The sequence below is a fragment of the Antechinus flavipes genome, chromosome 3 (assembly GCF_016432865.1).
Source record: "Antechinus flavipes isolate AdamAnt ecotype Samford, QLD, Australia chromosome 3, AdamAnt_v2, whole genome shotgun sequence".
Classification (NCBI taxonomy): domain Eukaryota; kingdom Metazoa; phylum Chordata; class Mammalia; order Dasyuromorphia; family Dasyuridae; genus Antechinus; species Antechinus flavipes.
Window position 1 is genome coordinate 10,669,253 of NC_067400.1, and position 13,958 is coordinate 10,683,210.

General features: G+C 46.8%; 1 protein-coding gene across 1 annotated transcript; it reads left to right on the forward strand.

Moving 5' to 3' along the window:
- Positions 1-2,760: 2,760 nt before the first annotated feature.
- On the forward strand, positions 2,761-13,622 carry AHSG (alpha 2-HS glycoprotein). Its single transcript, XM_051991761.1, has 7 exons — positions 2,761-3,014; positions 4,943-5,053; positions 6,490-6,574; positions 9,060-9,223; positions 10,904-11,005; positions 11,727-11,810; positions 12,846-13,622. Exons 1-7 carry the CDS (start codon positions 2,805-2,807, stop codon positions 13,158-13,160), a joined length of 1,071 nt encoding a protein of 356 aa, XP_051847721.1. The 5' UTR covers positions 2,761-2,804; the 3' UTR covers positions 13,161-13,622.
- The last annotated feature ends 336 nt before the right edge of the window (positions 13,623-13,958 follow it).

Here is a 13,958-nt window from a genome sequence, read left to right on the forward strand (position 1 = left end):
TCACCTGTGGGCTGCCAAGAGAGTTGTTTTTTGCAGATATAAGTTGTGTTAAATGGACTCAGAAGTCCTGAGATCATGGAGATTTTTGCAAAGAATTCATAAAGCAAAAAGCATTTATTAAGCACTTCTTGTATGCCAGCCACTATGCTAAACTCTATAGATACAGAGAAAAGCAAAAACTGTCTGTGGTTTTGAGGGACTCACAATAGAACCTATAAACAACTGTATATATCAAGCTAAATATGTGTATACTCAAACATATAATATATATACATATGCTACAGATTTGCATATATTACACATATAAAACACTGATTACATATGATATATCTATATATACCCATCCATAGGTTAGACATCTATAAATCCACATAGCACATTATTCACACATAACACAATATACACGTACACATGTACATAACACACACACATATAAATACATATAGCATGCCCATATAACAAATACATGTTCCACACACATACATGCATATCATATGTATATAAAACACACGCACATATCACACATGTTTTATATACATACAACATGCATACATCATATACACAAATACACAAAACACACATCTAAAGAAGAGAACAGAACAGGAGATACTCTGAAAGGAGAAGGCATTATTCAATGAGGGACCCAGAAAGGTCCCCAGCAGAAGGTGGGATCTGAGCTCGGAGGAGCCCGGAAGCAGCAGAGACAAGGAAGCAGAGCATTCGATCGCAGGAGGGGAGATGGATGTCGTGTGTGAGGAATGGCAAGCAGGCAACATTACGGCTGGATCGTGGCAGGTGTGGAGGGGGTCAAGTGTGAGAATCCTGGAAAAACAGAGAGGGACTAAATGCCGGACAGACAATTCTCTCTCTGATCCCGCAGGAAGTAGGAACTGAAGGGAGAGGGTGCCATGGTCATATCTATTTAGGGAGAGGAGTAGAAAATGGAGTCGAGTGGAGAGATGAGGACCTCTATGGGGTGGTGACTGAGTGGACAGAGAAGAAACTGACTCCAAGAGATATGGGGTAGAAATGTCAATATTGGAGAACGATTAGAAGGGAAGATGGAGGGAGGGGAGGAGTCAAGGAGGATGTTGTGGTTGGGACCCAAGGGCATTGGAAGCATGATAGTGCCTTGGAAATGACAGGGAAGTTAGGAAAAGAGAAGAATTTTAGGGAAAGGCCCAGAGTTTCCTTTTGGATATTGAGTCAAAGCTGTCTAAAGAAGGGCTTAAACTTTTTCTACTCGCATCCCCTTTTTGTCTGAGAAAATTTTACGTGACCCCAGGTACATAAAACAAGTATACAAATCAAACACTTATTATTAATAAATCCTAAAGAAATTGATTTTAGAACAATTCTTTGGTATGTATAATTTTACCATTTATTAAAAATGAAAGCAAATTTGTATACTGAGGTAGACATCCTTGTTTATTTTTACATAAAAAATTAAATCTTGATGGGATATTTGATACCTTGACCCCCACATTCAGTTACACGATGCAGAATGCCATTTAAGAAGCTTCAATCTTTAGGGTATCCACTTGGAGAGGTCCAGGAACCAGTTGGTGCTACACAAGGCTGAGACGAGGGACTACTGGGATAATTGTTGATGCCCTCAGTTACTTAGGGGAAGAGGGCTTTTCCTTATCATTAGCACCATCTGCCTTTCATGCAGTGAGTACAGTGAGTATACATTTGGTGTATTAACCTTTATAGAACTTCCGGAGCTGTCCAGTAGGGATGGGCTACTTAAGGAGATGGTAGTTCTTCATCCTTGGAGATCTTCTGCTATAGGGAGGGACCTTCTAGTGGGGGCTCCTTTGCATAGGATTTGGATCAGTCCCCAATCTATAATATAACCTAGATGTCAGAGTTAGAAAAGACCTCAGGATCCATGTAGTATAATCTACGCATGAGGAAACAGAGGCCATGAGAAGTGATTTTTTCAAAGTCATAAATAGGAGGGACAGAATTGGAATCCAGCTTGTCTGATTTCAGACTCTGGGCTCCTTCCCTTATCCCTTCCTTGATGCCCAGTAATGCAATCTGAGATCCTTGTTATGATTCTCATGACAATCCCAGGAATGATGCTGGAGGGCAGAGACATCAGACTCAGAACCTGCAGAACACACAGTCTTCCCCCGTCCCCCCAGAATGAATTAAAATCTCTTTGGGAAACATTTAACAAAATAAAAAACATAATAAAATAGAAAAAGATTAAATGTGATTAAGCTCATCCACAGTGGCAGAAATCTGTTTGAGTTTGATGATATCTAGCATGACCCTTATTTTATTTCAGAGTGCACCAAGTGCCGGGGACAACGTCTGTGCCCCAGTTCCTCCTGGCTCTCGTCACGCTGCCTCTCGGTGACAGAGCCCATGATTGGGGACCACCCGACAGTCTCAGATTCATCTATCATGTGCTAGGCCCCCCATCAGGTCTGTCGCTCTCCCTCTGCTACCAGACACACCAGTGGGGGCTCAGCCTTGCTCAGCTCTCCGCCATGCTGAATGTCTACTTTGTGCTGAAGTCATCCCATTGGGAGCAGACTTTGGAGCCTCTTCCCCCATCCCCAGCCCGGGGACATTGATTTTGGCAGAGTTCTCTAGACATCCATGAATATTCTGATCTTGTTTGCTTTTCCATTTCCACTGTTTGCAGGGATTTCTTGGAACCGAGGCATCCAGCCATTGTGCAATGTCCCTATCCCCCTCCAACCTATAAATGAGCAGGAGTCCCGGAGCTCGTCCACCTTTCCAGCGAGCCACTGCTGAGGAGGTCAGCGTCTCTCCTGGCCCAAGCCATGAGGTCCCTGGTAGCCTTCATCTGCCTAGCTCAGCTTCTGAGCTGGGCCGCTGCTCGGAGTCCCGTGCCCCCCGTGAGGGACCCGAACTGTGACGACCTAGATGTGGAACAAGCCGCCTTGGCGGCCGTGCAGTATGTCAACAACAACCACAGGCACGGGTACAAGTACACCCTGAATCAGGTGGACAAGGCCAGAGTGTACCAGCGGGTGAGCGAGCCAGGGCCTGGGGGCTGCTCTGGGTGGAGGGCGGTTGGCCGGGCTGGGAGGCGGAGGATTGGAGCTTTGATTGCCATTTACGGGAGCTGGGTAGCACCGTGCCCAGCTCCACCTTGCCAGCCGTGCCCTTTGCCAGATGGGGCCAGTTTGTTCAGGTCTTTCTCCCTGGGCAGGGGTCCCATAGAGGCAGTGACACATTCATGCTCGATCAGAAGACAGGACCCGAGTTCAAACTTAAACTTGCCCAGTACATATTGTGTCAAGCACCGTGCTTGATTTTGAGGATAGAAGGGCAAAAATATGGCAGTTTGTCTTCAAGGATCTTACATTCTATGAGAAGTCAGACAGTCCAGAAGGCTGCTTTTAAATGATGAGTATATTTAACTTATGTTGTATTACTTGCTGTCTAGAAGGAGGAGGTGGAAGAGAGGAAGGGAGAAAAATTTGGAACACAAAGTTTTGCAAGGGTGAAGGCTGAAAACTATCTTTGCATGTATTTGGAAAATTAAAAAAAGCTATTATAAAAAAATAAATGATTAGCCCAAGGCTACAGGGCATGGGAAGGATGATCTACTGAAAAGATCATTAGAATGGGCTTTAGGAGACTTATTTCTTGTCCTGCTTGGCAAGCCATTTATTCTGTCTCTATCCTAGGTCCCCAAGGAGTGCACTAGAGCAAACATAAGATAATACACCAAAGAGAGAGCTTTGTAGAAGGAAAGTTGTATTCACTTGGGAGTTTAATCTCTACCGGTGACAGTTTCAAATCCTTGGCTGTCCCATGAGGCTCTGTGGTTGTCTCCATTCTTGGGGGTGCTGGAGTCAGCCCTACAAGCTCTCAGGGACTTCAATTTTTGCCAGGGAAATCAGTTACAAACAAATCAGCTAGAGTGGTTTGGCTGATGGTCTGAACTTGAGAAAGTATTATAGGAAATATTAATAATGCAGATGGGATTGAAATGTTCATTTCATAATGTTCTTTCTCAGAGTCGGTTGTTAAGTACTTACAGCATATTCCTGGCTAATTTGCGACTCAGGAGGGGCTTGAAATAAAATCACTTTCTTTGAGCCAGAAAGGCAAAATGGTTCAAAATTTTGTCATCCGAAGTCATCTATTACTCGGTGAATGGGTTTGGGGACATCATGTTTGTCTGGATCTGTTGTCCACTCTGGACGAGGGAAGAGAGCCTCTGAGTGAGGGTCATCGCCTCAATAAACTTTGATTTCAAGGTTGCCTAAGGCTAGACTCTGTCCTAGGTCCTACAGGGGAAGAAAAAGAAGATGGATAAACAGGAAGATAAACCTGGAAGCCACAGATCTCATCCTCATAGAATTTATGATCTTGTAGATTGCTGATTTCTGAGATGTAAGGGATCTTACAGGCTCCAGAGTGCAGCCCCTCTCTTTTTGCCACTGCTACCCAGAGAGACGTGGTTCATTTAAGGTCACAGCCTGCCATGGTAGAAATTATAGAAAGCTAAGATTCTGACTCCAAAAGGCAGAATTAAGCTGGGCCTCATGGGAGGCAGCGTTTCAACTGAGCTTTGAAGGAAGTGAGGAATTCTCGGCCATGAAAGTGAGGGAGGAGATCGAATGTCAGGCCTAAGGGACTGCCAGCACCGAGGAATGGGGATGGAAGACAGGAAGACATCGGAACTGGATTTTAGAGAGCATAAAGGGCGTGATAATAAGGGTAAAAAGAGATTGAAGCCAGGTTGTAAAGGCCTTGGCAAGTTAAATTAATCACCGATTCTTACAAAGAGCACTCAGAATGAGAAATGGAAACTTAGCCATTTTGGAGGTCATTCTTGGGTACCAGATTTCTCTCTGAGGCAGGTAAGCGGGCAGGTAAACGCTGGGGAAGCGCTAATTAAGTGCACCCTGTCACACATGTTCATTCTCACTGCTCCCTCTTGCAGAGGCCCTCGGGAGAGATATACCTACTGGAGATAGACTTGTTGGAGACCACCTGCCACGTGCTGGACCCAACCCCACTGGAAAACTGCACTGTGAGGCAGCTGGCAGAGCACGTGAGTGTCTGTAGAAGATGGGGAGGCTCACAGAGCCCATTTGCTGCCCCTGGGAAGTCTGGGCCACCTCTCCACTCTTATTTACTTCAGTATCCATTTTGGGACACTCATTTCCAATTGCTCCTCACTCCAGGACTTGTGAGGTTACTGTCCGGAGCTCCTGGGCAGCACTTGTTAGATCGAGGGGTCTTCACAGCTTCCCATCAGTGTTTGCAAGTCCAGTTATCTTAGCAGCATTTTTCTAGGTTCTCATTTCAATAATGGGTGGGCACCAGATCACCAGAAGTAAATGTAGCTCTCTATTCCTTTAGATTTTTCTCTTCCCCCTCCTCCTTCTCCTAATTCTTTTCTTTCTTTTTGTCCTCTTCCCTTCTTTTTCTCCTCCTCCCTTTTTCCTTCTATTTCTTCTACTTCTTCTTCTCTGCTTTCTTCCTTCCTTGTTCCTATTCCTCTTTCCTTATCTCTTCATTAATGCTTTCCTTTTTCTTTTCTCCTCCCCCTTCTCTTACACCCCATTTCCCTTCTTACCCCTACTCCTCTCCCATTTACATGTTAAATTGGAGATTTCCTCAGGTTTTCATTTCACAATCTCCCATCCCAACCCATCCCAACTCATCCCAATCCATCCCAACCCTTTGGGACCATAGATCTTTTCTGTTCAATTCAACAGTTCCCAGTCTTTCCCAAGATGGGATGATTGAGTAGCCATGGAACATAGTTGTCCTTTACTAGTGGAATATCCCCTTTAGCATGGTCTAATTTAGACCATGTTTCTTAGAGGATAAAAGTAGTTGGTGATTTCCTTCCACAGTCTGGGATATGGGGGCATGGTACACACCTAGAGTCCCAGGCATTTATCCTTTTGTAATTCAATTCAACAAGTAGGTGCTAGGCCCTGAGGAGGCAGAGACAAAAACCAAACAGTCTTTGTCCTCAAGGAGCTTACCATCAATTGGTGATGGTAACAGGGACCCAGATAAATATAAAATAGATCCAGAGTAAGGGGAGTGGATTGGGTCAGGAAAGGTCTAATTACTGGAATAGAATCAGGAATTGGGCTTTGAAGCTAATTAAGGCATCTGTGAGGGAAAGGATGGAGGGGAAAGTCTGCCATTTTGAAAGTGGAACGCGGGAGACAAGGGAGAGCAGTAACATACCATGGTGGTGAAGACTTGGCTGTTCTTGGTGTCCAGCCAGCAAAAGCTACTGGTCTCGCCACAGACTTGTGATCCCAAGATTTTCTGCATTTCCTGGTGTGTAAAAGCCTTGATACCAAGATAGCTCCAATTGCTGGACATCACCCGGCCCAAGGTGCACAGGGAAGGCTCGAGGTTGGGTAAGAGGAAGGTCCTTGTCCTCTCCCCAGCTTCTGTTTTTCTCCTTGAGAGAAGGGTCCAATCCTACACCACCATGATTCTTGGCTTATCTTTCCTTAGGCTGTGGAAGGAGACTGTGATGTCAGCGTGCTGAAAGTCGATAACCAGCTTATAGTAACGAATGCCAAATGCGAGTCCAGTCCAGGTATGTTTCTGGGGAACAGTGATGGAGAATGAGGCTAGAAAATATTCCTGGCAAAGTTGCTTCGTTATCAATGAATACACACTGCTTTTTAAAAACTCTATAAGGATCCTGGGTTGATGGTCTTTCCATACTTAAATTTTCTGGCATTGGGGATTTTCAAACTTTGGCCAATGGTTTGGCAAAGATCCAAAGGGTGAATAACATTCATGACAAGTAGGATAGAGAGGAAACACCAAAATCAGTTAGCATTTTATTTCCCTCCCACTTATGTGTAAAACAATTTTTAACATTTGTTTTTAAAACTTTGAGTTCCAGATTCTCTCCCCTCCTCCCATTTTTTTTGAGAATACAAGCAATTTGATATAAGTATACAAATGGAAAATACCAAAATCTAACAATAATTTTGAGTTTTATGCAATTTTAGTTTTCAAAGGCTTTGAAAAATCTTTACATTAGGTGAGTGGTTAGAACACAACCATGAGTCTGATGTCAGTTAATGAAAAGCTGAAGTTACATCTTATAAAATCATGGAGCTGGAAGGCTATTTTACAATCCCTTCATTTTAGAATCCTAGAAAGGTCTCACAGACCATCGAGTCCATTCCTCTCATTTACAGGTGAGAAAACTGAGGCCCAGGGTCACACTGCTTATCTGGAGCAGGATTTAAATTCAGGCCTTCCTGACTCAGGCCCCATTCTGTTTCTCTGGTACCACTGACCTGCTTCTAGTCCAAATTCCCAGCTGTCAGTTCAGGTCACTGAGGCACAGAGAGATGAAGGGACTTAATGAAAGTCACACAGACTGGGACTCTAATACAGATCTTTTGATTCATGGTGCAATTCTCTTCCCATCACATCTCGCCATCTTTCAAAACTTAAAGTGAAACCATTTTAGGACCTTGGCAATGCAGTGGAAAGAATGCTGGTTTAGGCATTGGAAGGATTTGGATTCAAATTCTGTTTTTAATCCTTCCTTGCTCTGTACCCTGGATAAGTCACCTTTCCTCTCCAGGTCTCAGTTTTCTGAGATGTTTGGCCCAGGGTAAATTTTTTCATTTATTTGTTAAGACAGGGAGGCTCTGACCAGTCAGGACAGTGAAGGGGTGTTATAGACTGAATGGATGGGGCTTCAGAGACCACCTATTCTATTCTCTGATGAATGACTCCCTCTTCCAACCCTACAAATATTGTCCTGTCTTTTCCTGAAGCTCTCAAGTGAGGGGAGCCCACCCCCTTCTTAGGAATATCTTTAATTTATAGGAAGTTTCTCTTGACCACTTCATTCTACCCTGGAGGTCCAGATCTTCTTGCATGGCTCAATCTTTCCTGTGTAATGCCAAAGAAACTGAGGCAGGATAGAGATTAGAGAACAATTTGATTATTAATTTATTGGAGAGTAAATCAATTGACTGGATCGGACTCTCATCTCAAAGTATCCAGCAGTGGATGTTAGATACAAGACTCGTTTATAGGGTAACAAGAACAATGACATAATGGGGAGGTTTCTGGATGGGATGACCTAATGGGGAAAGACACCTAGGATGACACAATGGAGAGATGTACTGGAGAGGTTACTGATATTCTAATGATATCGAAAATGGATAGACCTTTATCCCATCAAACATTAAGAAGGAATGATTATAGCCTAAAGATATAAGACCTTTATCCCATCAAACATTAAGAGAGAATGATTATAGCCTGGGGTTTTGGGGCAGAGTAACTGAGGTAGGAGGACTTCAAGAGACTATGGCATAACAGCTGTCCCCAAAGACTGCTCTTATATCATCTCTCCTCCTACTTACCCATCCCCCATATAGACTCCAAGAGAAATATCCAATCTCCTTCAGGTGATCCCCATAAGATAAAGATGTCACAGCCCTTCGCTCTGCTGATTGTTTTCTCCTGGGCTCTCTCCAGCTGAGCTAAGATGCAACAAAAAGATACCACTTGCTCAAAGCTACCAGTCTTGGAGAAGAGCTGGAAAATAAGACTCTAAAAAGCACAGATCTCCCATGAAGCTTTGCAATGTATGCCTTTAGTTTTTGGATCTCAATAAGCTGATCTGAAATGTTAGCCCAGCCCAGTCTGGCAAACCTTAAGTATCTACTGTATGGAGGCTCTGTGCTACGTGCTGGAAAGACAAAGACAAAAAGGAACACTATTTTTCCTCAGGGGGCTGGAGATGAAGTGTGTATGTGTGTGTGTGTGTGTGTGTAAACACAGAATAAATAAAAGTAAATACCAAATAGTTGGGGAAGGGAGGATTCTAGCAGTTGGGACAAGCATGGAGAAGCTGACTTCCAGCTGACTTGAAGGGAGCTGAGGACTCTGGGAAGTGGAGGAAAGGGAGGGAACCAACTACCTCAAAGCTGTAACAAGGAGCACAAAAAATGACCAAAGCCCTGGGGAGTTTCTACTTGGACAGTGTAGGAGAAGACCCAAGGCATGATGGGTCCTGAAAGCCAGTTTCCTCTCTTTTCTAATAGACTCAGCAGAAGACGTTCACAAAATCTGCCCCAACTGTCCCCTGCTGGCCCCCCTCAACGACACCAAGGTGGTCCACGCTGTTGACGCTGCCCTGACTGCCTTCAATGCCCAGAACCACAGCAACTATTTCAAGCTGCTGGAGATCTCCAGGGCTCAGTACTCAGTAAGACCGGCCAGGGTTCCCCTATGGGCTTTGGAAGGGGAAAGAGGGATTGGCCAAACCTTGGTGAACACTGCCCTCTTCTGGTTATAGTATTAAGAACTTCTTTGACTACGTGTCTATAATAGCATCATAGTATCTGTTATATGATATAATTATATACACACAATATTTATATATTGAATATAATATTTCATACATATACAAACTTCTATAAATAATAATTACTATGTTACAATATAGTAACATATAATATAGTATATGTAACTTTATGGAAGACATTGCTCTCTGTATGCATGTTTACAGCAGATCTGGGGGCTAAGGGAGTGGAGAAGGGATGAGGATTGGCCGGGGGAGAACTGGTGGGGACGTAGGGGCTTCCTGGAGAGAGGGAGCAAATCTCCTGGCAGATAAAGAGCCGGAAGCTAGAGAGCCAGGGCACCCAATGTAATCCAGTCCAATGAACATTAAGCATCTACTTTATGCTAAGTTTGGATAGGCTCCGTGGCAAGCTGGGTACAGGAAGGTGACAAAAGGACCGATCCCTCCCCTCGAGGATGGGGGAAGTCACATATACCATTATCTGAGGAGCAAGGAGCAAGTACCATCCACTAAGGGGATCCTTCCATTTAGTAACAAGTGGGATTACTTAGACAATGAATCAATCTAACCAGCGATCCTATATCAGCTCCCCCATTCTACAGATTAGGAAACTGAGGCCCAGGGAAGTAAAAGTCATACAAATGTCCCAAGTGGGAAGTGGACTTGGATCCTCTGATTCCAGAGTCAAGACTCTTGCCATTGGGTCTCACTGCCTCCCCCATCTGCTTTCTTAAAGTGTGGATAGGACTGATTTTTAAATTATTAGAGTTAAGAGTTAGATCTGCCAAATATTTATTATTTTATTAATTGTTATTATTACTATTATTATAATACCATCATGACAAATGCTTGATTATTATAGGTGTTTCCTTTTGATAGGCCGGGACAGGAGCTAAGATTTCATTGGTATAGGAGAGCTCCTGAAGAGAAAACTCCCCCCCACCCCAGTGCAGATGGCCACTCATCCACTCCCCTGAGCTTCTCAGTCTTAGAGAGTTGCCTCTGCTATGGAGAGGTCGCAGAGCCATCTTTCTCTGTTTCTCCCCCCTGCCCTCCATCACAGTTGTTACGATTAATGTGACCGGGTCTTTAACACTGGGTGTCCGTCACCATTTGTCTTTCCCCCATCGCTGTCCCAGTCTGGCCCAGCTGAACGAGCTCTGCATCTTGGGAGATGTGGGTCCGGATCAGACTAGCTGACCTTGGGCAAGGTAAAGTCACTTTGACTCTAAAAAGGACATGAGACTCGAGCATCCCCCCACTCCCATATACTTGGGAAATAAGGCAGCTAAGTGGCTTGTGAGCAGGTACAGCCCAGAATAAATGAGAGGGCTGGCTCCGGGCCCTTTGCCAAGCCTTGGGAAGCTCCCCTAGTTTCCTGCCCGTCCCTTTTCTGCTTTGACGCCCAGGTAGTGGAAAGCGTTCAAGACTTGCAGTCGCTCTTGTGCTCTCGGCCTCGGTTTGCTTATCCGTGAAGGGGGAAGGATAACATTGCACTGCCTCCTCTCAAGGCCATCGCGAGGAGAGCGCCATGGTTGTGGAAGTGGTTGTAATGGCCTTTCTCTCTGTTTCTGTCCTCAGCCCCTTCAGTCTTCAGTCTATACAGAGTTTGTGACTGTGCCCACTGACTGTGCGCCCACAGGCGTGACTGACCCGGCCGCCTGCAACCCGCTGCCAAACCAGGTAAAGAGAGCCCGGCACAGCTGGCCGGCAGCCACGGCGGTCCCTGGGCCCCCTGACGGCAGCCGGCACCAGGCTGTGGTACTTGTAGGAGCTGGCACTTTGCATTGCTGCCTATTCCCCCAAAGTCATATCCCAGCAGCCAGTGCACTGAGGAATCATTTCCACCTTGCCGGGCTGGGGCTTAGAAAGCAGCCTTCACTTACTGGCCCCCCCGGGTCCCCGAGTGGGGACCCTCAGAGGCCATCTAGTCTGTCTTTGAGGACCTCAACCACAAGCAGCCCACTCTGGAGTCTTAGAGAGCACTTTTGTTCTCTGGGATCCTTCTGAGCATGAGAGCCCTCACCTCGGCTTTCTCGGCTCTGGAGCGAGGGGTGCAGACTGGCTGACCGCTGAGGTTCTTTTCATTTGCTACCTTTGGGACCTAACTGCTTTCCCCTGAGCCCCAGCCTCGCTCTGCCTGCCCCGATGGCTGAGGTTGGACCAGCTGTGGTCCCCGTCTGTTCTAGAGCCCAAATCCCAGGATGTTCCTGCTAAGGCGTCCAGCCAGGGTCAGAGTGGGGCATCTCCACCCAGAGGGCCCCGTTCCATGGCGACAGGAAAGAGTAGACAGAAAACAACAAAAAGCATCCCTGGTATTGCTGGGAAGTGGGGGGATACCCCGGGAGGCTGAAGAGAAGCCGGCTTCCTTTGACCAATGGTATTCCCTTCTTCTGGCCAACAGCATGGCTTCTGCAAGGCTACACTCACCGAGAAAGCCGGCGGCGGGGAGGATGTCGCTGCCACCTGCACCGTCTTCGCAGCTGCGGTACGGACCTGAGCTTTGTCCTTGGACATTAAGAGTCTCTCGCGTCCCTGGCAATTACAAGGATGTAGATCTTGTGAACTCCTCCCTGGGAGGATCCGGGAAGTGGGCGCGATGCAACACCTATCCGTGCGTCCATCTCCGGGGAGACCTGGTGTCCCTTCAGCAGCCGGTCCTCGCACCGGGAGTCCGGCTGGCTCAGAGGCCCCTTTCCTTGGTGTGGCTCTCCTTCTCCAGCCACAGGGTCACACGTGGGAATCTTAGCCCTGGGTCTGCTGGATTTGGAGAGAAAAGGGGGGAACGGCACACCCAGAGTCACACAGGGATTAAGTGCCCACACGGGATTCAACTTGGGTCTCATCCGATAGTCTCTCCACAGGGTCATGTAGCTGCCTCCCCTTTTTTGGTGAACAGGGCACCCAGAAGCTTAAGTGAGTTTAGTGCCCTGTCTCTACCCATTACACCACACTGACTCGCTCATGGGTCGGCATGAAGCTCAAATAAAGTAATGAAGGTTCAGTCATCCCAAACCTGCTGAGCTTTCTGATGGCCCGTGCAGAAACCCCTGATGCTCCTCACCTCCTCCCGGGGTCAGTGTCGCTGGGTACCCATTTCATTTATTTTTTATCTATGTAGCTATCTAATCTCTTTTTTTTTCTTCAAAAATTTTAATAATGGCTTTTTATTTTCCAAATATACGCAGAGAGAGTTCCCAGCATTCACTCTGCAAAACATCAGGTTCCAATGTTTTCTCCTCCCTTTCGATCACCCCCTCCCCTAGATGGCAAGAAATCCAATACGGTTAACCATGTGGGGAGACACGTTCTGTCCTTGCTCTGCCATCCGCTGGGGAGAGCCGCCTGGCACTCCCTTTCCAGAAGTTTGTTATCCTGGTTCCACTGGTCCAGGCCACCCTCCCCAGCTTATTTTAATGGGTGATGATGGGAAAGAATCATCCTGGATCCTGCCCCATAATGTTCCATGTGGGAGCCGGGGAGATCCAGACCAGCACAGTGATCGCATCCTTTTGTTTTCCAGCCTGACGTTCCCGCACCCCAACCTGATGGAGCAGGACCCTCCCCGGGACCCGCTGTGGCTGCCGGACCCGCTGTGGCTCTTGGACCTCTTCTGGTGGACGCACCTGCTGTACTTCCTGCAAAGCCCATTTTGAGCCACTTGCCCCATCACGACCTCAGACATTCTATTGTTGGGGGGGGCTCCTTCGAATCTGCCTCTGGAGAGCGTGGCCTTAATGCCGGGCCCGTGGCACCAGGGCCCGTGGCACCAGGGCCCGGGCCCGCCGCAGCAGCGATCCCTCTCTGTCCAGGACGGATCAGGCATTTCAAGGTCTAATCTCCTTCCCAGCTCTGGAATTAAGCCATTGATGCCAAGTTTTCCTATCTTCACAACTATAGCTGAGGGGGATAGGAAACAGGGGCGCCATTTTGTCAAAACTGGGGACTGGGGTGGGAGTTCAGGGAGGAAACGGCCTTTTTTGGGTGTTTCTCCTAGCTCAGGCTGGGGGGGGGCAAGAAAAAAATGTCTAAATCCTCCTTCCTTCCCATCCCTTCTAAGACAGGAGGGGACGGAGGGATGGTCACATTGGATGGGCAGGGCTAGAGACTCCCCAGTCCTGAGCAAGGCTCCCCGTGCCCTGACTTGACACCCAATAGACACTAGATGGTAGTCACTGTCCGCTCTGCCTTCCGGGTTGATCCGTCACAGCAAAAAGAAATGTGATTTGAGAGGTGCTATTGCCAAGCTTGTGGCTTCCTGTTAAGAAAACTACCTTAATAAACAAAAGTTCTGAAAGGATGCTCCTTAGTATTCCCTCTGTCCGGGGCTATAACCGAGATGTCTTTCACCCCCTGGGTCTAAAATGGGAATGGAGGGGGAGCCGTGTTGACGGCAAAAAGAAAAACAGGGACAATGGTGGAATAGAGGACACAGTGGGTGGGCTGTTGTCCAGATATAGCAAAGAGGGGCCTCAGGAGAAGGATGGGATGTTAAGGAAGGGGTGTTTGCGGCACAGGCTGAAAGGAGGCCGTACGCTAGCAGAAACATGTATCCCTCTGCAATGTCAGAGACCCGAGACAACTCCCTGTACACTCCAGCTTCGTTATAGCTTTTTCTCCATCCGTGCTCTTCTCA

What these genes read in the sequence shown, in the direction of transcription:
- AHSG (XM_051991761.1), top strand. Translation starts at nt 2,805, where the DNA reads ATGAGGTCCCTGGTAGCCTTCATCTGCCTAGCTCAGCTTCTGAGCTGG. An exon ending in TGAGGCAGCTGGCAGAGCAC is followed by an intron (nt 5,054 to 6,489) that starts GTGAGTGTCTGT and finishes ATCTTTCCTTAG; the next exon opens with GCTGTGGAAGGAGACTGTGA. An exon ending in GCAACCCGCTGCCAAACCAG is followed by an intron (nt 11,006 to 11,726) that starts GTAAAGAGAGCC and finishes TCTGGCCAACAG; the next exon opens with CATGGCTTCTGCAAGGCTAC.